This window comes from Halichoerus grypus, chromosome 9, assembly GCF_964656455.1.
Source record: "Halichoerus grypus chromosome 9, mHalGry1.hap1.1, whole genome shotgun sequence".
In the NCBI taxonomy this organism is placed as follows: Eukaryota; Metazoa; Chordata; class Mammalia; order Carnivora; family Phocidae; genus Halichoerus; species Halichoerus grypus.
In genome coordinates this window covers 100127824-100154971 of record NC_135720.1, presented here as the reverse complement: position 1 = coordinate 100154971, position 27148 = coordinate 100127824, and the positions used below count along the sequence as shown (strand labels likewise).

The following is a 27148-nucleotide window of genomic DNA, read 5'->3' as shown; positions in this document are numbered from 1 at the left end:
CCACAGATCCTGCATCCCAAAGGAAGAACAAACAAACCAAAAGCCGTTGTCTCAAAGTCGACTCCCTAGATCTACATTCGATAATCTTGGCAGCAAGGTAGGGATGGATTTGGACTGGACACGAAACCTTTTCACAAGAATTTGATTAAGTCAGATAATTAAAACAAAACCAGAAAACTTCCTTGTTTCTTCACCTGGGAGGCGCGTCCTGGGAAAGAAGAGGGCACTTTGTCGCGGGCAGTTCAGGTGGGGGCGCTGTGCGAAGTGTCTTTTGCGCCTCTGGCCGGGAGAAAAACAGAAGGTGGAAATAGAACACAGCTGAGATGCAAGAGGGCGTAGAATGAGAAATACGACAAAAGCATCAGAGCGGGGGCGAGGGTAAGAAGGAGAAAGAGGCGCGACTGCCGGGATGTCAGGCTCTTTGTCTTTAAAAGGCTAGCAGGGCCGAGGCGGACGGGACTGGGAGGCGCCGAGCGCCAGGAGGCGGGGTCAGCACCGGGCGTGCCTAAGAAAATCCTGCCGGTCCCGCGCCTTCCGAGCTCAGCGGGAGTTTGCTGCGTGAACCGTTTAAAGAACCAACGAATGAATGAGCCTCCTACTGGGCTGGGGGCCTCGGGGCCCCGCGGGGCTGCGAATCTCGCGGACGCTCCGGGCATCCCGGGGCGCGCCGGGTCCTTTCCGCGCAAGCTGGGGCGCGGGGCTCCCCTGGCTTCTGGTGCCCGGAATCCCGCTGTGACGGGGGCGGCAGCGGGGCCGAGGGCGAGCGGAAGTCGAGGCGGCGCTCCCGAGAACAGCCCGGCAGCTGAGAACCTGGACTGTGAGCCGTGGGTCAGAGAGAAAGTGCTCTTTCTTCTGCACCCAGAGAGATGGTTGGGGACTCCAGGGGACCCTGCACGGGAAGAAGTGGCCGGTGGGGAGGACCTTTTCCAGGCGGCCGGAGAGGACCGGGAACCCGACTGCCCGTCTCTCTTTCCACGAGAAAAGCGAATTTCTGGCAGCCGTGTAGACGCTCCCTTCAGAGCCCTGCCGCGGGACCCCGCATCCCCACCCAAGTCCGTGCTTGTGCGGATTGTGGACTATCAGATGACAGAAGAAGTCCAGTGCACCGCATGGACGAAGGGCCAAATGACCGCACGGACCGAGGAGCACTCCATGAGCGCCATCACTTTTCGCACCAACAGAGAGTGAAGCACCAGGGTGTGGGGCGCCAGGACTCCGGAGAACCCCCGGCTCTCCCTGCATAGGGAGAGGCGCCCCGCGTCCATGCCGCGGGGAGATCACCTCACGGTCCCCAAGGACTGGATTGCCCGAGGATATGAAACAGGAAAGAGGAGCCTTAGGAATGTTGCGGGCTGGTGGATGAGCGATAAGCCTTTAAGAAAATGCTCTTCCGGGAACGCCAACCTGTAATTAACCAACAGCAAGGACCTTTTATAAGGCTGGGGCAGCGCTGCAAGGAGGCAGATGACACTCCAGACAGAATCAAGAACTGTGAGCAACATAATACCTCCTTTGTGTCTTAAATACTGTGACGGTCTCGGGACCTAAGTCATTGGAAGAGGGGAAAGAAAGGTATTTTCAGATTGGTAAATTGTGGGCCATTTGAAATAAGAAAATCTGTTGTTAATTCTCACTTTGCAATACATCTCAAATGATCTCTTTCCCTGCCTCCCCACTCTCTCTTTAAGACCTAAAATCAGAAGTGAAGTTTGATTCAAAGGGAGTGGGAGTAGATGGGGAGAGAGGCTTGTTTTAAAGCTGAAAAAGAAAGTAAAAAGGAATGGGAAAATTAAAGCAGCAAGTAAACAAAATCTTTCCTTTTTACTTTTTTCTGATGTGCACATTTTTCTTTTTTTCATTAAGTGTTAGAAAAAAAATAATAACTAGGAAAAGAAGAGGGGGAGAACGGAAGACCCAGCTCTGAAGGTTAAATGCCATTTAAAGGGGCTTTACTACCCCAAAGTATCTAGTCTAGTAAAAATGCTTTTTATCTGGTTTTTATTTATTTTAATATTTTAAATATGGCAGATAAGTCTGATCTAAAGGTAGATAATGTATAGTTTGCCATAAAATAATTGTATATCTTAACTTCTGTCCAGTCTCTTATTAATAACATTTGTATTCAAAACCGGGTTGAAAATACATCTCTCTTGATGCTGTTGGAAAAAAAAAAGTCTCTTGTGCTATTGAAATAAGTCTTTTTATTTGTTCCTCTTTTTTATTAAACACCATTTTTATTAACTCTGTAGTAGTGTGGTCTGGTTTGGGGATCTGTGAGGAGCAAAGCATTCCCTCCAGAGATGAACTGCTTGACTTTAGCACTGCTGAAGGAGTATTTGGTTACAGCAAGAACTAACAAGGTAAGTGGGAGGCTGGCTTTTGAAGAGTAAACTGTTGAACAGTGTCCCCTACCTCACTCCTCGCTCTGTGCTCTTTATTTTCAGTTTAGAGTTTGAAATGCCCCCAAATATAATCTGATCCACCTCTTGCCTCCTGGCAGACAGGATAGGTAAGATACATCCCTGTGTTACAGATGAGCCAACCTAGGTGTAGAGGTCATGTGGCTTGGGTAAGTCACACAGCTGGTAATTGCATAGGCTTACTAAGTAGATAAGAATACGATCTTCTCCCTTCTAAAGGTTTGAGAATGGCCTTCGGTGGTACTTACTTGAAAGGAGTCAAAAGATGACAGGGCATCCTGGGTTTTCTGACTCATGTTTATGGGACGTGCTAGAAATACCTTAATGCCCATGAGTTCTGCAAGGCCTTTTGGCTGGAGGATCACCACTGGCAGTTCTTAGGACTATGAGACCCACACTTGAGGGAAGAATGCAGCACCTGACCTCATCTGTGTTCAAAGCTACTTGGTAGTAGAAAAAGTAATATAGGCCCCATGAAATGAGTTATCTTTTCTTCCAACAACTTTGGCCTCTGTGTGAGGTTAAACTTATTGGCAGACAGTTTTCAGGCCTGACTTGATGAATTTGGTTGTCGGTCATTATATGCCCCCAAGTGATTGAGCATTGAATATATAGTCAGCAAGAAAAACCTCCTTAACATGGACCAAAACATCATTTGGTTGCCTTCTCTATGGAGGCCAACTCTGAAGTTCAGCTTCTTGGGTTCAAAACTGTCCCACTTCTTACTAACTGTGACTTTGGGCAAGTGCTTAATCTCTCTGTGCCTCTGTGTCCTTATTTGTTAAGTAGAGATATAGTATTAACCTCATAAGGTTTTTTTCTAGGATTAAGTTAAATGAAAAATACTCAGAATAATGCTTCACATATAATGAATGCTCAAAGTTAGCTCTTACTATTAGTGTTGTTGTAATTGTTTAGTTCACTTTCATCCCAAGTAAGCATTAGGTTTTTTTTTTTTTTTTTTTAAAGATTTTATTTATTTATTTGACAGAGAGAGACACAGTGAGAGAGGGAACACAAGCAGGGGGAGTGGGAGAGGGAGAAGCAGGCTTCCTGCGGAGCAGGGAGCCCGATGCGGGACTCGATCCCAGGACCCTGGGATCATGACCTGAGCCGAAGGCAGACACTTAACGACTGAGCCGCCCAGGTGCCCCAGGTTTTTTTTTTTAATAAAAAACAGTTGAAGGCATACAACACAAGGAATCCTGTACAATCCAACTGGTGATTTTTATTGATTCTTTTCTGCATTCCTGAAAGAAAAAAACTTCTCCCTAGCTTTTCCCAGCATTAGTGGATCAGTAAATACATCCTTAAATTTCTTAGAAATGACCTCCACATCTTGTGATATTTATTCTATGATTCAACAGCCTAAGGTACACACACATTGCTTGACAGGGTCTTTGAGGAGGTTTCAAGTCTACTTAGTTCACCTTGGGCTGTAGGAGTTTTAAATACTTTCTTTAGGTGTCAGGTTTCTTTTCCCTCTGGGATTTGAAATCTGATGCCCTGTTGTCTCAGAAAAACAGAATAGACGCAGTTTTCATTTTATCTCCTTTCTGTCAAAAATGTATTTCTTCAAGTCAGCTTAACTCTTTTAGTCCAGATATGTTTAGGTTAATTTTATCTCAAATAAAAGTCATTTTTATTTTTATTTATTAAAGGTTTTATTTATTTATTTATTTGTCAGAGAGAGAGAGCACAAGCAGGGGGAGTGGCAGAGGGAGAAGCAGGCTCCCTGCTGAGCAAGGAGCCAGATGCAGGACTCAGATACCAGGACCCTGAGATCATGACCTGAGGCAAAGGCAGACACTTAACTGACTAAGCCACCCAGGTTCCCCTAAAAGTTATTTTTAAAGCACTCACCAACCTCCTAGTTAACTGCTTACAACGTACTTAACAGATTTCCTTTAAACCGGTATCTCCCTGATGCAAAGTAGTAAGTTGAAGTCCTGTTGAATTTGCTTCACAGGTTTTCCTGATCCAAGCAGAACCCAGTTGTGTGAGGAGCCTGAGGAGTCTTTTCGCATTCACAGTGTCCTGGGAGTGAATCCAAAGTGAAATCCGAGTGTCCCAATACGAAGAAATCTCCCGAGAATGTCTGGGTCTTTGCTCTTAGGTCTTACCTCCACTTTGCGTAAAAATGTGACCATCTGAAATTGCCTTAGGTGGATGAATCATAGCAAGGACTTTCAGAAGCCATCTGGCCACTCAAGTGACCATAAGGCAAATTTCACACAACCACCATTAGGCAAGTGTTGACCTCTCTGAAAACCTTTGTCCACAACCTCCACCACCTTTGAGATTCATTACATTTGACTTGCTGTTCTTATTCTTGTTGGTTATCACCACTACTTAATGTGCCTTTTTGCTTATAAAAAAGGAGAAAGACAAATCTTCCTGTTAAAAGAAAAAGTTGTATTCACTGCAGAAAAGTTTGAGGAAATATTTTGTGAGGAAAAAACAAAATTGGGAGTAAAAGAAAATTTCACCCATGACCCAAATCTCTTAATATTTGGTACGTTTCCAGTCTTGTTTTATGTATTTTATCCCATTTTTTCATGTGTATTTTATTCTATTTTTTATGTGTATGTGTATACATACCTATATCCATACATTTTCTTGGCATAAGCTATATATAAAATCTGAGTATTATAAACTAAGGTATATTGATACTATTCAAGGGGAACCAGGAGCATGGGCAACTCTAAGAATATTTTCTTAGAAATGCAGAATCTCAGACCCCAGTACAGATCTACTGAATCAGAATTTGCATTCTGACAAGATCCCTGGTTGGTTCACATTAAGGTTTGAGAAGCATTGATATATACATGCCATATTTAGTTCTATAGCCTACTTTGTCACTTACAAAAACTAGAAAGTTTTCATTTTCTCTCTGTTCCCCATTCATTAACAATCGTTAACAATGCCATGGAAATAGTACTTTGTAGAATTGGGAAAGCATTTAGACATTACAAAAGAGTGAAATAGATACTGATCTGTGAATTGGCAAGGAGATCTCTAAAAATCTTCAAATTTTTTTTTTTTAAAGAGTCTTACTATTCTAAAGTTTCATAATGAAACATTGATTACTGGAGTTCAAATTGTTTCTGAAATGTGGTTCTTTTATTATCTCAGAATGTGAGACAATACTTATTTATTTTTATTTTTTTAAAGATTTTATTTGACAGAGAGAAACACAGCGAGAGAGGGAACACAAGCAGAGGGAGTGGGAGAGGGAGAAGCAGGCTTCCCGCTGAGCAGGGAGCCCGATGTAGGGCTCAATCTCAGGACCCTGGGACCATGACCTGAGCCGAAGGCAGACGCTTAACGACTGAGCCACCCAGGCGCCCCAACAATACTTATTTTAAAACCCCTTGAGGGAAGAAGGGCAGGAAGTCGTTAAAGAAAGCACAGTTGCAACACATCTGCGGCTGAATCAGGACTCGTCAGCCTTGAGCACTCTCTGCTAAAGAATAGCGAGGGGGTGGGGAGAAAGGTGGAGCCTGAATGTGAATAAACTGATTCAGAGGAGAAAACAAAGGCTGTGACTCTTGGACACCCTGATACATTTATAACTCTAGTCAGTACTTTGCTCTTTAATTAGGGAGGGCAAATCTTTATAACCTTGCTAGATGAAGATAAGAGAAGACAACAAGTGCAGTTTACTTTGGAAAAGAAATCACAATCAGTTCTTAGGCACTTGAGCTGCCAATATTTAGCAACAAAATGGTAGACTTGGTCAGCTTCAAGGCGTGGAATCAACTTGAAATTCAAATTCAGATTCTAAGTGTAAGAGAGAATGGATACTTTTGGGGAGCCTGCAGCCTTCACAAAATTGGGTTGTTTGATACAGGAAGGGAGTCGGGCAACATCACTTGGCACTTGGCAGGGAAGCAAAGGTAGGCAATGCAGAGGGAAAGTGACCAAGATGACCTTAACATTATCCTCCGCTTGACCAAACTAGACAGGTTTCTTTCTGACTGCTTCTGACCCTCCCTTTTCTTGGAGCATTTTCTTTAGAAACTTGCAATGGGAAATTCGTTCTTTGCCTTTTTGACATGTAAATCTTTCAACTTCTTGTCTGTTTTGCATCTGAGGAATGTCCTTCTCAAGGATCTGGGAGCCATCTCTTGGAAATGTAATCAAGAAAGACAGGGTCCCTAACTTCCAGTCTCTGGGAGAGGGTAAGAGCCTACCTTAATAAGTATCAATTAGCAAACAAGATGGATTAATTGAATTGACCAACGTCCCCCCCACAATGTCCTCCAGTACTTTTTTTTTTTTTTTAAAGATTTTATTTATTTATTTGACAGACAGAGACACAGCGAGAGAGGGAACACAAGCAGGGGGAGAGGGAGAGGGAGAAGCAGGCTTCTGAGCAGGGAGCCCGATGCGGGGCTCGATCCCAGGATCCCGGGATCATGACCTGAGCCGAAGGCAGACGCTTAACGACTGAGCCACCCAGGCGCCCCTGTCCTCTGACCTGAGCCGAAGGCAGACGCTTAACGACTGAGCCACCCAGGCGCCCCTGTCCTCCAGTACTTTTCCACTAACTTAACCCAGTGCTTAAAAACTCCCCCCACCTTTTATTTCAGGGGAGTTGAGTTCCGTCTCGCTCTCCTATTGCAATAAATGCTTAAATTTCTTTATAAAGTCTTGAATAAATTCTTCCTGGACTGTTCAATTCTGTTTGGTACAATTTTTCTTCGACAGTAGTGAAAAAAAGGAAGGGTTCATACATGCTCTGATTGGAAGCTGTTAGCATGGAGAAGCTGGAGCTGGGCTATCTAGAGAAACTTTTTTTAGGATTGGCTTAGGGCTTTCTCTGGTGTGTCCTGAGCTGGAAGGGTACAAAAAGAATAGGGAAGCCAGCAGTCACTGACCCCAAGTTCTGATCTTTCTGGGCTGATGGCAGCAGAAGCTGTGGTTCCCAAACTACTTGCTCCACAAGTTGTAGGTCAGAATTCTACAACCAGATAAATAATATCAGCCTCATGGGATTTTTTCTAAGAGTAAGTAAAAATACTTGGAATAACAATAATACTCAAAATTAGCTATTATAATACTCTGGTTTCTCTTCAGATCGTATAAATCTTTCGCCTTTTACAAAATTAGCTATTATTATTATTATTATTATTATTATTATCTGTGCTGCTGTTGTTCAGTTCACTTTTTATCCTAACCCAGGCTTTAGTCTTGAATAACAAAGAACAGAACACATATAACACAAGAAATCATATCAAAACCAAACCAATGGCTTTTACGAAGACGCTTTTCTGTCTTTTTCCATATAGTATCATACATATCCTGGCCATTGTCCATTTTTATATTCAGTCTTTCATTAATTTTAGGACTGTCTTGAAGACAGAATTAGAAACCAGAAGACCTAGTCACAGAATTCCTTTTTGGAGACAGTCACATTCTATTTATTTCTTAGAAGCATTCAGAGTGCAGCATTGCAAAGAGTTTCTTCATGGGGGCGAGATATGCTTTGATATGGTTCAGTCCTGACTGTTGGGACCCAAAATGCTACATAATGGCTCAGTGCCACCTTACTGAGGTAAGGGCTGTGTAGGGTCTACCTAGGCATGGGTATTACCCAGTGGTCACTGAGGTTGTTGGGTGTATAAGACTAATCTTAAGGCTGGTTTGTTGGACAATGTGCCCCAGGCCCAAAACCCTGAGTGTTAAAGCTGATTCTATACCCACTGGATTATCCTTAGTCATATGTCCATCTTCCAAAAAAACTCTTGTGACTTCGAGGTTATTTTGGAGTTTTTTGGTTTGTTTTAAAAGATTTTTATTTTATTCATTATTTTATAGAGAGTGTGAGAGAGAGAGGGAGAATGAGTAGGGGAGGGGCAGAGAGAGATTCTCCAGCAGACTCCCCACAGAGCACAGAGCCTGATGGGGGCTCCATCTCATGACCCTGATATCATGACTTGAGCTAAAACCAAGAATCTGATGCTCAACTGACTGAACCACCCAGGCATCCCGACTTTGAGTTAATTTTGAAAGCTGACTAGGTCAATGGAAACGTGGATATAATTGAATTCCCAAATTCAACTTACTTGGGAGAAGGGTAGGGGAATATAATGGGCACCAAATAATTTTTACCAAACGAAGAGAACTTTCAGGGAGGACTTCTGTAAATAGTCAACTCCATAAAGATTGATTCTCTGACAGCTGGTCTCCATGTCTCAGAGAAAAGCCTGAGCATGCCTGTGGATTTCCCACACCAGCCTCAGTATTAATCCAGATCCCTGAGGTTATAAGGTTCAGGCTGCGCAGTCCTTTTCTTTTCTTTTCTTTTTTCTTTTCTGGTCTTTTTTTTTTTAAATTGAATTATAATTAGCATACAATATTACATGAGGTTATACAGTCTTTCTATCCCCACATAACTGAGTGGGAAAATGTGCAAATGTATAAGTGAAATAATTCTATGATCAAAAGGTTGGAGTGGAAGAAAGGAGATTCTGTGACCTGTATTGAATGGCATGCCAAGGACTAGGCAATGGTCAGGGTTTGTCCCAGGAGCAAAACATAAGCCGTGTGTCATCTTTAGAGATCCTAAAACTGTGATAAAACTGGACTAAAAGTCTGCTTTTATCATCACCAAGTGCTTAGTGATAAAATACTTCTTTCTGAAAAAAATCTGTTGTTGATCTAAATTCTTAAAACTTGCTGCTTACTTTTTGAATTTTAATAATACAGATGTAAGCTTGAAATTAACACTTTAAAATTTTTCTTTTCCATTTTTTTAATGGGGAAGATTATTTTATTTTGATTTTTTTTTTTAATTTTGGAGGGGGACGGTATAGAGGCAGAGGGAGAGTGAGGAAGAGAATCCCAAGCAGGCTTCACACCCAGCATGGAGTCCAACAGGGGACTCAATCTCACAACACTGAGATCATGACCTGAGCCCAAATCAAGAGTTGGACGCTAAACCAACTAAGCCACCCTGGCGCCCCTATGGGGAAGATAATTTAAAGATCTTTCCCGTGTTGTCTCCCTAATATCTCTCTCACACATATGTGGAATCAACTACATGTGTTCATTTTGAGAGTAAATTCCTAAGGGTTCAGAATCTCTTGAACTCACTCAGAGTGCACTTTGTGTCTCCATCCTGAACATAGTCCTGCATCCCAAGATTCAGTATAAACATTAATACAGCAACTGTAGTGATTAGGAAAGTGAAGTTGAGTTACTTCAATTCTGACATTGTATGTGACATTATGTGTAAAATTTAAAATAAGGAAACATTAAATTAAATGTTAATTTAATGTTAATTAAATTTAAACAAGAATTAAAATAAGGAAATATTTTCTGTTTGATAAGTGCAAATTTAGTTCAAACATAAACTATTTTACTGGATTCGGATAATATATTTAACATTAAATTCATTTTTTATTCATTATTTTAAAACTGAAGAGTGAATCAAAATAAAACATTACATGAGTGGTATAATTTAATAGTTCTGTTTTTGTTGCAGACACTTCAATTTTATTAAAATTTACCTCTCAGTTACTTGACAGTTCTTTACATAAATTATTATTATATCAGACTAACCAAAGGATTAGTTATTTGTTTTACTTTATGATTGTTCCTGAACATTCTTGTCTCATACTGGTTTTAAAAATTATCTTCCTTTGGGTGCCAGATTCACCACGTATACCACTGCCAGCATGTGGTCATAAAGTCTCAAACATGGGGGACTAAACGGGTTGGAATTAAAACTCAAGAGTTCCTGCTCTCTAACAGAAACAAAGGATTCTGTTCCCTTCATGAGAGAAAGCAGTCCACAAATTCATGTTGACTTTGGACTGAGAATTCCCTGATATGTTATTGAACACCAGTTAGGGACTAAGGGCAACTCAGAAAGTGCAGCTACTCGCATTTGAATGTGTTCAAACGATAAATTAAAATTAGCAGGTCCCATTTCTTTGTCATTGACGGTTTTGTTTATTAGGTCAACAAAGTCAGAGAAGCTGAGTCTCCCCCAACTGACTCATTCTAAAAAGGCTCTGTGTGGAAAATGCTGCTTTGGGAATGACCAGGAACGACTTAACATTCCTCTCAGTTTGGCTCAACTTTAGACAGGTTTCTTCCTGGCTCTAGGCCCTGACTTCCATTTTCTTAGGGCATTTACATGAGAAAACTTTCACTTACAAATTCTTTCTCTGCCCCTTTGACTTGTAAAGCTTTTAAAAAAAAAAAATCTCTTACCAGTTTTACAACCCAAGAATGTCTTTCTCAAGGACAGGAGATCTCTCCCTTTGAAATGTGGTCATCAAGGAAGTCAGCATCCCATCTCCTTGTCTCTGGAAGAGCAGGAGCTAAACTTCAATGGAGGCTAATTAGCAAACACTAATGGCCTAATCCTAGAGAAAAAAATGTGCAAATTAGGGAGTAACTCAGCGTAGGGATATAGGATATTGATCAACCTCCCCACTCACATCACAAGAGCTTTTCTACTAGCTCACCACACACTTAAAAACCCTTCTCCCCGTGTTTCAGCGGAGTTGAGTTCGGACGAAGTTCTGGCGTCTTTCCTCTATGACAATAGCCTCAAAGTCTTGCTTGATGGGTTAACTTTATCCAGTGCCAGTTTTGCTATGACAGGGATCAGATAAGAGCAGGAGAGAAACATTTATGTTGATGATGGGGAGATACATTTGACTTCATAAAGGCTGAAGATGCTTTGTGTCTCAGGGGAACTGACAGTGATTTTGTTATTCTGCAGCCCATGTGTCTTGCATGTGCCTTCAGAGCACGGGGTGCAGGGAAGTGGGGTCTGCAAATTCCAGTTACGTCAGGAGCAGAAGCATTCACTTGCTGACCTCAGCAAACTGGCAATACTCATGAGCAATTATCCGTTGTTAACCACCCTTTTTTGGTTATTCACAGAATGATCCAATGTCTTATATGTCTTATGTTTAGTGTGATCCTCACTTAAAAGTTGAATTTTCTTCATTGCAGTTTTGAAGATGTTCGTGGACATATTAGAACAAAGCATTAATTATATAGTCATCCTGCCCGAACCAATTAAAACTACTGACTCAGTAGTTTTTTCAGTGGTTTATTCAGTGATATTTAAATGTCTCATAGGCATTGGAGGAAAAGGACAGTTTTGGTTTGAAAGAAAGACCTTAGACAGGAAGTGAAGATTCTAGTTGTCACATGTTCTGTCTTAGACAATGACAGCAAGGAGGCTTCCACTACATTGATTAGCCCAGGAAATCAGTCTGATCTCACATGAGAACCCTCTGCAATGATGTGGCTGACTGTTTAAATAAAGCTGAAGTGCTTGGCAGAATATCACGGCTGGCAAAATGCAGAAAAGGGGAGTTAGTGCTGAGGACCCCATCCAGAACTGGGGCTGCAGCTTGCAATGCAGAGCCTAGGCCCGGAGCAGGGCACATAGCTTGTGAGGCGTTGGTCGAGCGGTGAAGCCAATGTCTGGGGTTAGGTCCAGGTCCCGATGGGAGACCCCGGGGGGTGGCTGGAAGGTAAACTTCTGCATGAGTCTGGTGAAGAACAGGAAAAGCTCCATCTTGGCCAGTGACTCACCAGCACACCTCCGGCGGCCTAAGGAGATGGACGTGGAGGGTTAGGAGATGTATGAGCACAAAAAATGGAAACACAATCTGGACAAAGAGAAAAACTGTCCACGTGTGATTTCTCCTACTTTAGAATGTGTGAATTAGTTGCTTAACCTCTTCTGAGCCTCATGGGTTCTGCCGAAGCCCGGGAAATATAAAATCAAGTATGTATGCTAATTCTCCCCGCCCGCCCCTCCCCACCCCCCACCATGAGGGAAACAAGCAGCTAAACAAATATTAACATTTTAGTGTGGAAAATGTTACGAAGGGTAAAGCCAAGTGTGTCATGAGAACAGATAGTAAAGGTACCCAGTGTGATTTAAAGGGTCAGGGAGGACTCCTCCTTTGTATGAGAGCTTTATATCTCAGCTCGTGTGCCCAGGGTGAGAAGAAATCAGCCAGGCAAAGATGCAGTGAGATGTGGAAGGGAACATGATGTATCTCAGGGCTGAAAAATTTGGTTCTGACCGGAGCATAGAGCATGAGTTATGGAGCCTAAGACCTGAGGCCAGAGGCTAAGTAGACACTCGGTCATGCCGAAGCATTTTAAGAACAGAGACTTGGTTTGTATTACTTTTGGAACATGACTTATTGGGGGAAATGTCAAGATATTTGAAAGGTGGAGTCAGTAAAGTTGAGGAAGGAAGTCTTCTAGGTAAGTTTTTATTGAAATGAGGGACTTAATGGTTATATATCTTTTGTAAGATATGCTGAGCTGAGAATGGTGCATTTTTTTGGCTCAAATTTAATGTTTTGTGGCTACATTGTAGAACAAAGATAATATATTTGATTGAGATATAGCATTATGAAAAGTTTCTGCTTCTAGTCCTTCAGAAGAACCTATCACGTCTTTTCATTTCTGTTCCCTGATGATGACACCACTCAATCATACATTTCGTTCATACATCTAAAGGAGATGTTTAGAATTTCTAAGGTAAGCCTTGCCAAACTTGTTTGAAGATGCACCACTCTGCAAAAATCTGGACTATTTGCTTCTTGTCTCATAGTCCAAAGAAGCCTCCAGGCCCAGGTATGTGAGAAACCATGGAGGACCTGGAGACAAAGTTGGTCAGAAAAAAACAGTGCTGTTTATGGAGAAAAGGGGATGTCAAGGGAAACATTGTTTCTTCTCTTTAAACATCAGTAAATCCAAGATCTGATAAAGGAGTCTAGGGAAAAAAAAAAAAAACATTATGGGTAATAAACTAATTGCTCCATCTCTTCACTTGTAAAATGAGGGTTTGGAATTAGATGTAGCTGAAGTGCCCTCCAGAGATCATTGTTTATGTTTCCATGGCTTTTTTTTTTTTTCAAAATATAATGCAAGGAAGCATTAAGAAAAATTGAGTTCATAACACTGTGAATTACATGTGGATTATTTTTCATTTCCTTTAACTCTAGTTCCAGATGTGATATTGCATTTTTATTTAAAGTAGGAGTCATTAATACATGTACTGTTTTCTGGTATATCATCCTGTGGGTGTGTTTGTGTGTAAAAATTAGGAGAATGCATTGTACTTTGTATCTCTCTGTATCTCTTAGTTATCAGTAGGTAAGGAAGGTCTATCCTTTGGGTGACTGCTGTTTACCTATCACTGAATGGGTATATGGAGTGAATGCTAACCTGTTGTTTGTGTAAGGGGAAAGGCACAAGGTGACAAAATGCTTATGGTATAGTTTTGCTAAGATTCTTTTCTAGGAATGGAGAATTCATTTCAAGTTCTTAAGAATCCAGAAAATTATAGAGTAAATTCATTTAGTTCCCTGGATTCCAAAATGTACTCTAGTGGAAAGTTCTCTCTTCCCTATCCCTAAGCCCCCTCCCATCCTCTTCTACCCAAGAAATTCTAAAAAACACTGGCATTTATACATATTAAAGCAAAGCTTTTCAGGGGTGCTTGGGTGGTTCAGTTGGTTAGGCCACCAACTCTTGGTCCTTGGGGTCCTGAGTTCAAGCCCTGCAGTGGGCTTCACTCTGGGTATGGAGTCTACTTAAAAAAATAAAATAAAAATAAAGCAAAGCTTTTCTGGTTGGAGTGAAGTGGGCTGTCCATTGTACCCCTGCTTAACTTTCTCCTCAAATTCCCAAGGCCCTACCCTAGCCTCAGCTGCAAGGAATCTTTAAGGATTCCCTGAGAAAATGCCATTCCAATGCCTAATGTCTTACAGCCAATTTAAAGCCTGCAGGGGAAAGGCCCTTTCCACTCTCCCATATTTCTGACGTTTAGGAAAAAAATACAAAACCTAAGCACAGTCCTCAGACAAGGCCAAATATCTCCAGATTTTTCAAACCTGTCTCAAAGTAGGATACCTTACCCACTGAAAAGGGCATGAAAGCTTCTTTCTTGGTAAACTTTCCAGTGGAACTCAGGAAATGCTCAGGATTAAATGTGTCTGGCTTTTCCCACTGTGCTTGGTCCCGAAGTACAGAGGTCAGCAAAGTGGTGACCTCGGTGCCCTAGAAACAGAAGTGCTATTAATGACAGAGATTACATTCCTTCTTAAAAAGGTGGCTCTTTCAAAATGTGTGAAGGTCTCAGTAATTTTTCAGAAACAGTGTGTTCTAGAAGAATCTGGAAGGAGGGGAAGTGCAGGGACTTGGGATGGAGTGTGGAACGTTCACTTACTCTACCACATTTTTGTTCAGTACCTCCTAAACAAACATAAGCCTTGGACTCAGAACTGGAAATGGATTCTTACTTAGTCCTGTGTTTGCTATGTGATAATGGCATGTTATTTAACTTTTGATATATCCCAGTTTCTAAATCTATATGAAGGGAGTTAAAGAGCCCTCATGGGGTGACTTGTGAGCCTCAGGTGCAGCAATATGTAGACCGACCCTGGTGCGGTTCCTGGCAGGTCTGAGGCTCAGTGAGGTTTTGCTCTTTTCCCTCCAGGGACTGAGAGGGTGGACAAGCTAGATCTAACGAGCCCATCAAAGCAAATCCTCAAAAGTCAGCTGCTCCCCCTTCCACAGCTTGCCACATGCTCTGAGACAACCGAGGATGATTGAGGAAAGGAATTTTAATTGTGATATGGGAAAGAGTATTCTGAAAACTAAAATTCAAATAATAGTAAGAAAAGCCTGCCCCTCCATTAACGACAGTGTTCACTACTTCACTGTAGTTAATCATAGCTTCCTCTTTAAGAAAGCTTTGCAAGGGGCGCCTGGGTGGCTCAGTTGGTTAAGCGACTGCCTTCGGCTCAGGTCATGATCCTGGAGTCCCTGGATCGAGTCCCACATCGGGCTCCCTGCTCAGCGAGGAGCCTGCTTCTCCCTCTAATCCTCCCCCCCTCATGTACTCTCTCTCTCATTCTCGCTCTCTCAAATAAATAAATCTTAAAAAAAAGAAAGAAAGAAAGCTTTGCAATACTATCATTGTGGTTAGCATGTCTTAGCACAAGAATCTGTATAGTTTTTGAGTCACGAAAAGCAAACAACTGCTTTAAAGTGTTTTATTTTACACCTTCCTTTGTGCTCTATTCCTTTGTTTCTTTTTTATTTATAAGTATATGTGCCTGGGCATTGTGGATCTTTCCTCCTCATGACAACTGTGCTAGATTATTTGCATTGGAGCTCGGTGAGACCGAGGGACCTAGCCACCAGTAGCGTGGTGGGCGTGTGAGACCCCCTGTACCTGCAAAGCTCTGATACAAAGCTCTCCCTAGCTTGCAGCCAGATAGATAACTAGAACTAAAATCCTGCCATTATTAAAGCTTCCTTGGGGGTCTCTTTTTCTTGTTTTTGACATCGGTTATATTTGTTTTTATCAGCTACAAATCTGATTAATTCAATCCAACAGTGTGTTTAATGCGTGCTTGAGAAGAGAACTCCAAAGATGAATGCCGCCCCTTGTTTGTAGGGTACACACAGAGTAGCAGGAGATAGTGTGGGGAGGGGGTCCACATAGCTAGTGGCCCCTGCGGATTCATGCAGAGATGGGCCCAGAAGCAGTGACCAGACAAAGCTTTAAGGAACAGAATTAGTGCTATGGGCATACTCTGATCCTATGCTGATTCCTGCCTTCAGTGTCCTTTTAGCAAATATCTATGCATACTTCAATTTGCAAGCGGAAAGCACAAGAATGCATCTAGATGTCATAAGATTGAGGAGCAGAGGGCCTGGGCATGTTTCTGTGTGAGGAAGCATGTGAGGCCAGAGGTGTGGCTGTCAGGGGCCCTGCGTGGTGAAAGCCGAGCTCTAAAATGGTGGCATGCCTTTCTGGGGATCTGGCCCCCTTACTCACCCACCTCGCTTAAACTCTCTGAACCCCAAGTTCCTCAACTACCACATAGAAATAATAATACCTTATAATACCTTGCACGGAGTAATCACCACCTATTCTCTGCACACACACTGACACACTCAGTTACCTTTTATTGGACAGTAGGGAGGGAGATAGGAAGGAAAAAAGGAAGGGAGGGAGTGGGAGGGAGGGAGGGCAGGAAGAAAGGCAGGCTGAGATTGCCTTCCAACAGTTCATTTCAGTGCTTCTGTGATTTTGAGCACCTGACATCCTTTCCCATTCCCCTCATTTCCCCTTCTTAAACCCTTACCTTGGGAATATAGTAATTTTTAAATATCACGTCTGTGGTTGTTGCATGAGGTAAGCTTGTGGGCAGGATATCAGCAAATCTCTGTACTTCGTGAATGACAGCATCTGTGTACGGCATTTGAGTTCGATGTGCAATTTGAGGCTGGGCTGACCCCACAACTTTGGTGATCTCATCACAGACCTTTTCTGGATAAAACGCAGTGATTAGAGGTAGGGGAGGGGATATTGGAACAATCTTCTCAGTTTTCCTTCCATGTGAAAATCAAACCAAAGTGCTCTATGAGTTCTGACCCATCTTTTCTCTGCACTGCTTGCACTCTACCTCTATTCCTGAGGTCCCTCTGGGGACCTGCATGGAGTGACACCTGCAGACCATCTCAGTAAGCTTGGAGAGCAAAATCTACTTCAGGACATTAATGGGACAATGGCAAAATCTGGCCAAATAAGTTCAGGGGATGGCTGAGTCAATACTAATTTCCTGAGTTTTGAAAATTGTACTTTGGGTATGTGAGAAAATGTTTTTGTTTATTTTAAGGGAACACATTGAAGTGTTTAGGAATAAAGAGAGAGCATGTCTCCAAAGTACTTTCAAACAGTTTAGAAAAAGAGACAGAACAAGAGAAAAGGCAAACGTAAAATGCTGACATTTGAGGAATCTTACAGAAGAGTAGGATTGGGGAATTATTTGTAAATTCTTGGAATTTTCCTACAATACTGGAATTATGCCTAAGTAATAAAATATAGCATTTGGCTTCTTTCTCATGAAAAATAGGATGTGGTTTAGTTTATTCTACGCACCTCTGTGAGACTCAAAACTCCCTACGAGATGCTGGCATTCCTCTATGTCCTGTCTTCTTTGAGCCGCTTGCCCATTCCAAAGTTCCGCAAGGTGGTCAAGCTGAACCTTCTCATAGTTTTTGAAGTTTCACCATGAGAGAGGATGATTCCTTGTAACGAGAAAAATGTTTTAAAATTATTTCCTCAAAGCTTTTAACATTTAATTTGCAAGGACAAGTAAAAATTTAAAAGAAGCTTTATTCTCCCTGTTGAAAATAAGAGACTTCTCTTTCTCTTAAAGCATTAACTTTAAAAGACTTGTATTTTTTCCTGTTTTTAAATCATATATATATATATAATCATATTGTATATATATGACTTATAGCATATATAAGTCCTTCTGAAGTTAGAATGTGTCTTTTGTCAGCTTTATGACCTAGCAATGGCTTTCTCAGGGACCTGGGGTCCATCTGTTCAGAATATAAACATCAAGGAAGAGAGTACCCCTTTCTCCCAGTTTCTGTGGGAGGGTAGGAGCCAAACATTGGTGGGTGCCTTGCCCCAAGTTGCAAAACTACCTCCTATCATAAAGATATGAGAACTTTATTATTCTTTTGTATACAGATGGTCACCCCAATTACCGGATGAATCTAGGATGAATGGTGTGTGACAAATGGTGCTGCCAAGCCCTCTTAGTTATTGAGGACTAGTTATATTGTTATATTGTTTCCTTTGAGAACGTTTTTGTAATGGGTTGTGTCTGCTTGGTTATATAACAGGGTGAGATTTGTTTTTGTCTTTGCAATTTCTTAGTGGATTGTCTGTGATACACATCACATTTTGGTTTGATGCTTATTCAACAATAAAATTGTTTTCTTTTTCTGTTACCTTTGTGGAGAGGAGGATTTCTGGGTTGGGAGAAGATTTTGGTTTTAGTTCTATTTCTCTGACAAATTCATTAAGCAAATCTTGAGTCTCTATGCTTATATCATGCTAGGTGTGGTTAAGGGATTGATGAACAATAGAAAACAAAGTCTCTTTTGCCAGGGAAAAATGTAGACTACAGACACAAGATTTACCCAAGAAAAAGGTTAGGAGTAACTAATTGCCAAGAGGTGTAATGAAGCTTCCACATGTTAGTGCTATACATACTAATTTCTAGGCACATAGCAATTGCACTACTGGGTATTTACCCCAAAGATACAAAAGTAGGGACCCGAAAGGCTACGTGCACCCCGATGTTTATAGCAGCAATGTCCACAATAGCCAAACTGTGGAAAGAGCCAAGATGTCCATCAACAGATGAATGGATAAAGAAGATGTGGTATATATATACAATGGAATATTATGCAGCCATCAAAAGGAATAAGATCTTGCCATTTGCAACGACGTGGATGGAACTGGAGGGTATTATGCTGAGCGAAATAAGTCAAAGAGAGAAAGACATGTATCATATGACCTCACTGATATGAGGAATTCTTAATCTCAGGAAACAAACTGAGGGTTGCTGGAGTGGGGGGTGGGGTGGGAGGGATGGGGTGACTGGGTGATGGACACTGGGGAGGGTATGTGTTCTGGTAAGCGCTGTGAATTGTGCAAGACTGTTGAATCTCAGATCTGTACCTCTGAAACAAATAATGCAATACATGTTAAGAAAGAAAAAAAGAAGAAGAAGAATGTAGCAGGAGGGGAAGAATGAAGGGGGGGAAATCGGAGGGGGAGAAGAACCATGAGAGACGATGGACTCTGAAAAACAAACTGAGGGTTCTAGAGGGGAGGGGGTTGGGAGGATGGGTTAGCCTGGTGATGGTATTGAGGAGGGCACGTTCTGCATGGAGCACTGGGTGTTATGCACAAACAATGAATCATGGAACACTATATCTAAAACTAATGATGTAATGTATGGGGATTAACATAACAATAAAATTAAAAAAAATAAAATAAAAAAAAAATAAAAAAAAAACTAATTTCTAGGCACACATGTTGTACCATATAGTAGGTCCCTGATAAATATTTATTGAATGAAACAGCTCTGTGAATTTGTGCATGGCTAAGGGAAATAATAGTCAAATAAGGTTCTTAGAAGAGTCAGGATATATGCTAACTTACAGAAAAATAAGGAGAGGGGGGTTGCCAAAGTGGCCCACATCTTTCCATGGTCAGTTTATGCTGACCGTGGCCTTACTCCTTGTGTTTCAGTCCCTAACCCTGCCCTTCCTCCACTGGCATTTGTCTCATTTTTCTATGGAGGCGCAAGAGACAGGGGAGCGTTTTCTGAGTTTGACTGATAACTTGAAATAGGAAACTAGACTAAACGAAGGCAACCTAGGTGTTGGAAATGGGGCAGCGCCATTCTTGCTAGTGTCAACGTGAAATCCGAGAGCGATCTCTCCTGCGCAGTTGTTGCCACTTCATGTGAGGTTAAGCCTTCCTTTGTGAGGATACTGGTGAAGGCTAGATTCTGCTCACGTTCAATTCTTACATTAATATAATGTCATTCTGTCTATGGATCCTGTACTGCATAAAACTGTTTTGTAACAAATATGTGACTCTTCGAATTATCTCATGTTTATATTTAAAAATTTACATTTGAGAACACAGTAGTAGAATATGAAAGGCCCACAGTCAGAGAATAGCAATAGTCCAGCCATGTAATTGTGGAGAACATTAATCTAGCATTATAAGGAATGGAACTTCTTTTATTTTTTTATTTATTATTTTTTAAAAGATTTTATTTATTTACTTGACAGAGAGAGGGAACACAAGCAGGAGGAGCGGCAGAGGGAGCAGGCTCCCCACTGAGCAGGGAGCCCGATGCGAGGCTTGATCCCAGGACCCCGGGATCATGACCTGAGCTGAAGGCAGATGCCCAACCAACTGAGCCACCCAAGCACCCCTGGAACTTCTTTTAAATACTGGCACCAAAGTTTGAAATATATTTAACTTACATGGCAAAATAATTTATTAAGATGAAGTACTACTCTAAAATGGCCTAATGGTAATGAAAATATTACATATTTCTTCTGTTTATACAAAATTGGTTTAAAGAATGCTTGTACCCATTTGGGTGGATTACTAGACAGGGTGTGGGGCAGAGAAGTAATCATTTTATCTTTGAACAAAGAGTAGTTTTCCTATGACCAGTTAAGTCACTTAAAAAGAAAGACTACTTGATTCTTAAAATGAATTATTTGCTAAGGAAAAAAAATATTAGATTTGATATTGATACCAATTAAAACAATTTTGCATATAATCATAAAATCAGTGAGTAATATGTGAAGTGTTGTGAAAAAGAACTGAGATTCCAGAGGCAAGAGATAAAAAGTGTCCCAAATTTTTAGAAGGAATAAAAGAAGATGGATCCTGAGAGCTAAAGATCAGGGACTGAATGAACTGCTGTTCCTCAATGCTGACTTTATGAGATGTTAATTGGAATTCCAAGAAAAAGAAATGTCCCAAGGACTGATGTGGTCCATACATACAATGTATATGTATGTATGTATATATACACACAATGGAATATTACTCAGTATCAAAAAGAATGAAATCTTGCCATTTGCAACAACATGGATGGAGCTACAGAGTATTATGCTAAGTGAAATAAGTCAGAGAAAAACAACTACCATATGATTTCACTCATATGTGGAATTCAAGAAACAAAACAGATGAACATATGGAAAGGGGGGGGAAAGAAACAAAAAAAGAAGGAGGGAAACAAACCATAAGAGACTCTTAACAGTAGAGAACAAACTAAAGATTGATGAAAGGAGGTGGGTGAGGGATGGGATGGATGGGTGATGGGTATCAAGGAGGGCACATGTTATGATGAGCACTGGGTGTTGTAGGTAAGTGATGAATCACTGAATTCTACTCCTGAAACCAATATTGCACTGTATGTTAACTAAGTAGAATTCATATATATAATTAAAAAGAAATGTTCCAAGGACTAATAAGTGTGAAAACTGAATTAAATAAAATTAAATAGACTTTTGGTGTTTTTCTCAGAGGTTTTAATATCCTAATAGGCACCCCATGAATCCTGAGAGAGGCCTTTAATATGTAGTATTTCTCAAATTCACTTCACTGACACTGACACGTAGAATATTTACTAATATCTCAAAGAATAAGATTTTGGAGGAGGATAGTGTGAAATGCTTTTTCAAAAAGTTGTTGAAGCATTAAAATGGCTTAGTAGTATTTACTAGACACCAATATTAGTTCACTAAAAATAATTAATGTCAAGATGAAACCATTCCCATATTTAGTTATTAAATTAGCATTAAAGATTTAATGTAATAATTTAAAGGGTTGTTATATTAGTGGAATGACATAAAAGTATAGCATCTGGATTTCCTCAAGGCATTTAACCAACACATACATAAGCAAGATACAACACCTTTATCCAGGTGAAAATATGGTTCAGTATTATTTATAACACTACTCTTATCCTATTGTTTGATGGATCAACGTCAACCATTAGACGGTGACCTCTTAAGCTGATGGCCTCTGTTCTCTTTGTATTTCCCTAGCATTGTACTTTTCACATAGTTTCTGGCTAATAATTATTTGTTTAATAGAATCATGTACAATGAGAATAAAACCATAAATCATAAATTTTCTCCTAAGTAAATTCCATTTGTGTAATGTATATTGGTGAAGGGAAAATTAAATCATGAAAAGAATTATTAAAGATGATATGATGCAACTGATTTAATAATTTTAACCATAAGGATATATTTTAAGCTTAGAGTTTGTTACCTTTTCCTTCAAAAAGTCTTTCAAATATAGGCACTTGAGATCGTTCCCCAAATTGATCACCGTAATTGACCAGGGCATCTTTCACTGTCTCATATCCAGAGAGTACCACCACCTTCTTTGGACCCATTTGGATGCTGTAAATGGAGCCATATTTCTGGGAGAGCTTGGGTGTATAAGAAAAAGAGAAGCAACTAAAACATGGTACTGTAATAAAAAATGAACTAGATCTTGATCTTTGATAATTTAATTCTGACAAATTAATCAGTTTCATATTCTTGTGAAATGACAATACTGGACTTGTTCACTAAAGATACTCCTTGGTTGCTACACCTGTTTAAGCCGTAATTATTATGATCATCCACTGATTGTCCTTATGCTCCATTTTGTTTGAGATTTCAAGTAGCAGGGCTCTGACATCATGGAATTGACTCATAGCTTCTCTCTATTACATTTTTCTTTGGTCTCAGAAAATGCCCACCATGGACTCCAGGAAGACAAAGCGCTTCCTGACTACCACACTGACTACCTGACCACCATATTCATGCCCTATCCTTTGTGGGATGCTATGACCATAATAGGTCCAAGTTAGTTCTGCACTACTGTGTCTCACCTCTTACTGGAAAAAAAAAATTTTTAATTTTCTTTGATAATTAAAAATAATAAGAGTGATCATTTATTGCTTCTTAACCATATTGCCAGTATCTCTTTTAATGCACATTATAAACCAGAAAAGTAGATATTATCATCATTTCCATCATATAGGCAAGGTACTGTGGCTTTAAGAAGTCACACAGTGAATAGCAATGCTCAAAAAAGGATATACATGCAGGCTTGTTGGTTGCAGAGCTTGTGGTTTTTACCCAACTAAGGTTTAGGTAAAGAATGAGAATTGGACTTCTAATATTTCTTTCTTTAGGAAACTTGACTTTGGAAAATAACATTAGAATTGAAACCCTCGTGCACTGTTGGTGGGAATGTAAATTGGTGCAGTCACTATGGAAAACAGTATGAAGGTTCCTCTAAAAATTAAAAATATAAATACCATATGATTCAGTAATTCCACTGCTGGGTATTCACCCCAAGGGAAATGAGACATTAATTTGAAGGTATATGCACCCCTCTGTTTATTGCTGCATTATATAAGAGCCAAGATATAGAAGCAACCCAAGCATTCATCAATAGACAAATGAATAAGGAAGCTAACACACACACACACACACACACACACACACACACACACACACACATATACACACAGAGGAATATTACTCAGCCATCAAAAAGAATGAATTCTTGTTATTTGCAATTACGTGGATGGACCTAGAGGGTATTAGGGTATTATGTTAGATGAAATAAATTAGATAGAGAAAGACAAATACCATATGACTTCACTTTCATGTGGAATTTAAAAAACAAAACAAATGAGCAAAGGGGGGAAGAAAAAAAGAGAGAGAGAGACAAACCAAGAAACAGACTCTTAACTATGGAGAACAAACTGATGGTTACCAGAGGGGAGGTAGCTGGGGGATGGGTGAAATAGATAAAAGGGATTAAGAGGTACAAACTTCCAGTTATAAATAGTCACAGAGATGAAAATTATAGCATAGGGAATATAATCTATGATATTATAATAATGCTTTTTGGTGACAGATGATGACTACAAAAAAAAAGAAACTTGAATTTAAAAAATAACATTAGGATTGTAATAGGAATTGTAGAAGGGGTCAATAATTTAGGAAGATAATATAATTAAATTAATGTTCCAGTTAAGTAAAAATTAAAATAGGAATTTGAGGCTGTGAGGACAGTTTCTCAGGTGTGAACCACTATATGTAAATTTGATAAAGTGGATATGGCAGGTTTCAGAAAAGGAACAAAAATTAGAAAGGTAAATTTTAAGAAAAAAATTGAGATGTAGGCTAGGAAGAAGTGTGGGAAAGATATTTCATAGGTGAAATTAACACAGAACAATAGGACAGAAGTAAAAATAAAAAAAAATGAAGATCTAAATAGTAAAGGGATTAGGCTGGTTAATGCGTAAGCAAAAAAACAGGAATGTTAGGAAAAAAATAGGATTGGGTATATGGAATTAGATGAAGGACTTTGTTGAGAGATCTCGTTCTCCTGAGGAATCAACCTGTCATGTGACCTTTGAGTATAGGAGAAACCATAAAGTAGCATTAAAAGATCAGAAAACACAAGTCCTGGTTTTTTAGTTACTAGTAAGTCAATTGCTCTGAGTCACATATCTGTAAAATTGAGATAAAAATATCATCCCTATTTTCCTCTGAGGGTGGTTGTAAGGAATAAGTGAAATCCTTGCAGTCTTTTGTAAAATAAGAAGTACAATACAAATATAAGATGATGATGATAAAGATGATGATGATTATGTTGCCCTCAGAGGCAAAGTAATGGTTTTCTCTTCAGTATATCGCCCGTTATGGCTTTCAAACTTAGAATTTATGGAATAGAGCAGAACTCGATTTCAATTATCTGTCCTTTGAACTTAAAAATTGGAATTTATGGCCAAATGCAAGCTATGAATATTATGTCTTTCCTTCCTTCCTTCCTTCCTTCCTTCCATCCATCTTATTCCACAGTCAAGAATTGTAAAATCTTTGAAGTGGAAATTAGAGAAATTGGTCCAATATTTGGTCTAGCCCTGTAATTGTACAGACAAAGAAATAGAGACTAAATTCTTATATAAATTCACACAGCTAATTAATGACAGATAATTCTGGGTCTCAGTTGCTGAGGCCATACTCTTGATCGTGCCTTTCATACAAACTGTTTTGAGTAAAAGTTAAAATTTTCTTTGGGCGCCTGGGTGGCTCAGCCGTTAAGCGTCTGCCTTCGGCTCAGGTCATGATCCCAGGGTCCTGGGATTGAGCCCCACATCGGGCTCCCCGCTCCGTGGGAAGCCTGCTTCTCCCTCTCCCACTCCGCCTGCTTGTGTTTCCTCTCTCGCTGTCTCTCTCTGTCAAATAAATAAATAAAATCTTTAAAAAAAAAAGTTAAAATTTTCTAGAGTAAGACTATGATCATAGTTCAGTTCCTTCATAGTGAAATATGTAAGATATGGAATATGGATATAGAATATGGAATATGTAGATCAAAGTGGCTAAAATAAAGGATACAGACCATAAATATTTCAGGATAAAAATACCACTTTAAATAATAGAAATATATTTACTAATATTTTTATATGTCCAAATTTAAAAGAAACTAAAAATTAAATAAAACAGTTCAATTAACTTTGAATCCTATCTAATTACTTCATTATACATATATGAACCGGTGATAAATATATGCATGCTAAGAAACCCATGAATGTAAGAATGATGTAGAAAATTATAAATAAGTATGAAATGAACAATCATTTTTTACCTCCAGCATAGTTTGATATGGCCTCTTCAGATTGAGAATATGCAGATTTCCAATAATTGGCAAAGGTCTGGATCCTGGAGGAAAATGTTGCTTGGAAGCTTTAGTCATGAAGATTTTAATATTTAAAAGAAAAATAAGAAGCAGGCTCAGAATTGGAACTATGACAGAAGACCCACTCATTATCTTAAAGTAGAAGTAATTATCAAAATAATAGAAATCTTTGCAATTGCAACCAGGCAGAATCAGCAGCTTCCAGTGCAAATCAAAAACATGAAGGCAGGGCGCCTGGGTGGCTCAGTTGGTTAAGCGACTGCCTTCGGCTCAGGTCATGATCCTGAGTCCCTGGATCGAGTCCTGCATCGGGCTCCCTGCTCGGCAGGGAGTCTGCTTCTCCCTCTGACCCTCCCCCCTCTCATGTGCTTGCTCTCTCTCATTCTCTTTCTCAAATAAATAAATAAATAAATAAATCTTTAAAAACGAAACAAAACAAAAAAAAACATGAAGGCATTGCTCATAATATTTGCCCTATCTTATAGTCAACCATCTATTTTATAATTAAAATGAATTCAGCCCTACATGGAATGCTTGCCTTATTTGAGCTCCTCCCCCCTCTCTTTTCACTTCTCAGTTCAATCTGCTTTATCCAATAAAGCTTGGATGAGGGATTTTCTCTTCATGTAAAACAAAGATTTGTCTTGAAATTTCAGAGAAATACATTATGTTCAATCTTCAATGTGAAATCTATACTTTCACAATAAAAAGAATTGTATTGTTCGCTAGGATACCCCGCAATCTGTGTGTGGTTGGTCAAATAACAGTGTCACACCAAGAATTTCAAGGTTCTTATACAATGATAAGTTCTTACCCTTCCACTCTCCTAAAAGAGTTTCATAGGAGTCTCAGTGCCATGGAAAGAGCACTGGTTTTTAACTTGAGGACTATGTGCAGATCCTAGCAAGTTATACATCCTCTTTGAGCCTTAGTTTCATTTTAAACTGAGAGAAATACATAAATTATTCAATTGTTGCAATGAGTTAAAAATGAACGGATATACAGCTCCTAACATAGACTTAAAATTCACTGCCTGGCATTCCTCCTCTTTTCCCTTTTTCACTCCTGATAAGCTTTCTCATTTGTTTATGTCTGTATTCTTTCCTGTAACCTTTTTTTCTTTCTGTCATCAAGTTTTCCGCCTTTTTGTGCTCCCGACTCTTTTTTTTTTTTTAAAGATTTTATTTATTTATTTGTCAGAGAGAGAGCACGAGCAGGGGGAGCGGTAGGCAGAGGGAGAAGCAGGCTCCCCACTGAGCAAGGAGCCCGATGCTGGACTCGATCCCAGGACCCTGGGATCATGACCTGAGCCAAAGGCTGACGCTTAACCCAGGCGTCCCTGTGCTGCTGACTCTTAACCATGCATCTGGGCTATAGCCCATTCTAGTTGATTTGCTCAAGAAAGAAATATTTATGTCTCCTTTTTGTGTTGGAATGACTGTGAATAAGGCACTAGTTTAATAGATTAAATTGAACAACTTTTTATTATTGCCTTCTTGATAACAATATTTCCTCAAGTTTTCTAGAAGTTGCCACCATGTTCTATATTTACTTTTTAGTTTATCATTTGTTGTCTTCAAGGAATTTCAAATTCTTG

General features: G+C 39.9%; 2 protein-coding genes across 2 annotated transcripts; one reads left to right on the top strand and one right to left on the bottom strand.

Moving 5' to 3' along the window:
- The first annotated feature begins 300 nt into the window (after positions 1-300).
- On the top strand, positions 301-4987 carry C9H6orf141 (chromosome 9 C6orf141 homolog). Its single transcript, XM_036094493.2, has 3 exons — positions 301-1572; positions 2250-2360; positions 4390-4987. Exon 1 carries the CDS (start codon positions 583-585, stop codon positions 1186-1188), a length of 606 nt encoding a protein of 201 aa, XP_035950386.1. The 5' UTR covers positions 301-582; the 3' UTR covers positions 1189-1572; positions 2250-2360; positions 4390-4987.
- Positions 4988-11820: 6833 nt separating this feature from the next.
- LOC144378926 (cytochrome P450 2K1-like) lies at positions 11821-25608 on the bottom strand. Its single transcript, XM_078054356.1, is given in 7 exon segments — positions 11821-12008; positions 14339-14480; positions 16580-16764; positions 17377-17421; positions 17424-17525; positions 22114-22276; positions 25501-25608. Coding segments are annotated over 7 exon segments (933 nt in total).
- Between the last annotated feature and the right edge of the window lie 1540 nt (positions 25609-27148).

What these genes read in the sequence shown, in the direction of transcription:
- C9H6orf141 (XM_036094493.2), top strand. Translation starts at nt 583, where the DNA reads ATGAATGAGCCTCCTACTGGGCTGGGGGCCTCGGGGCCCCGCGGGGCT.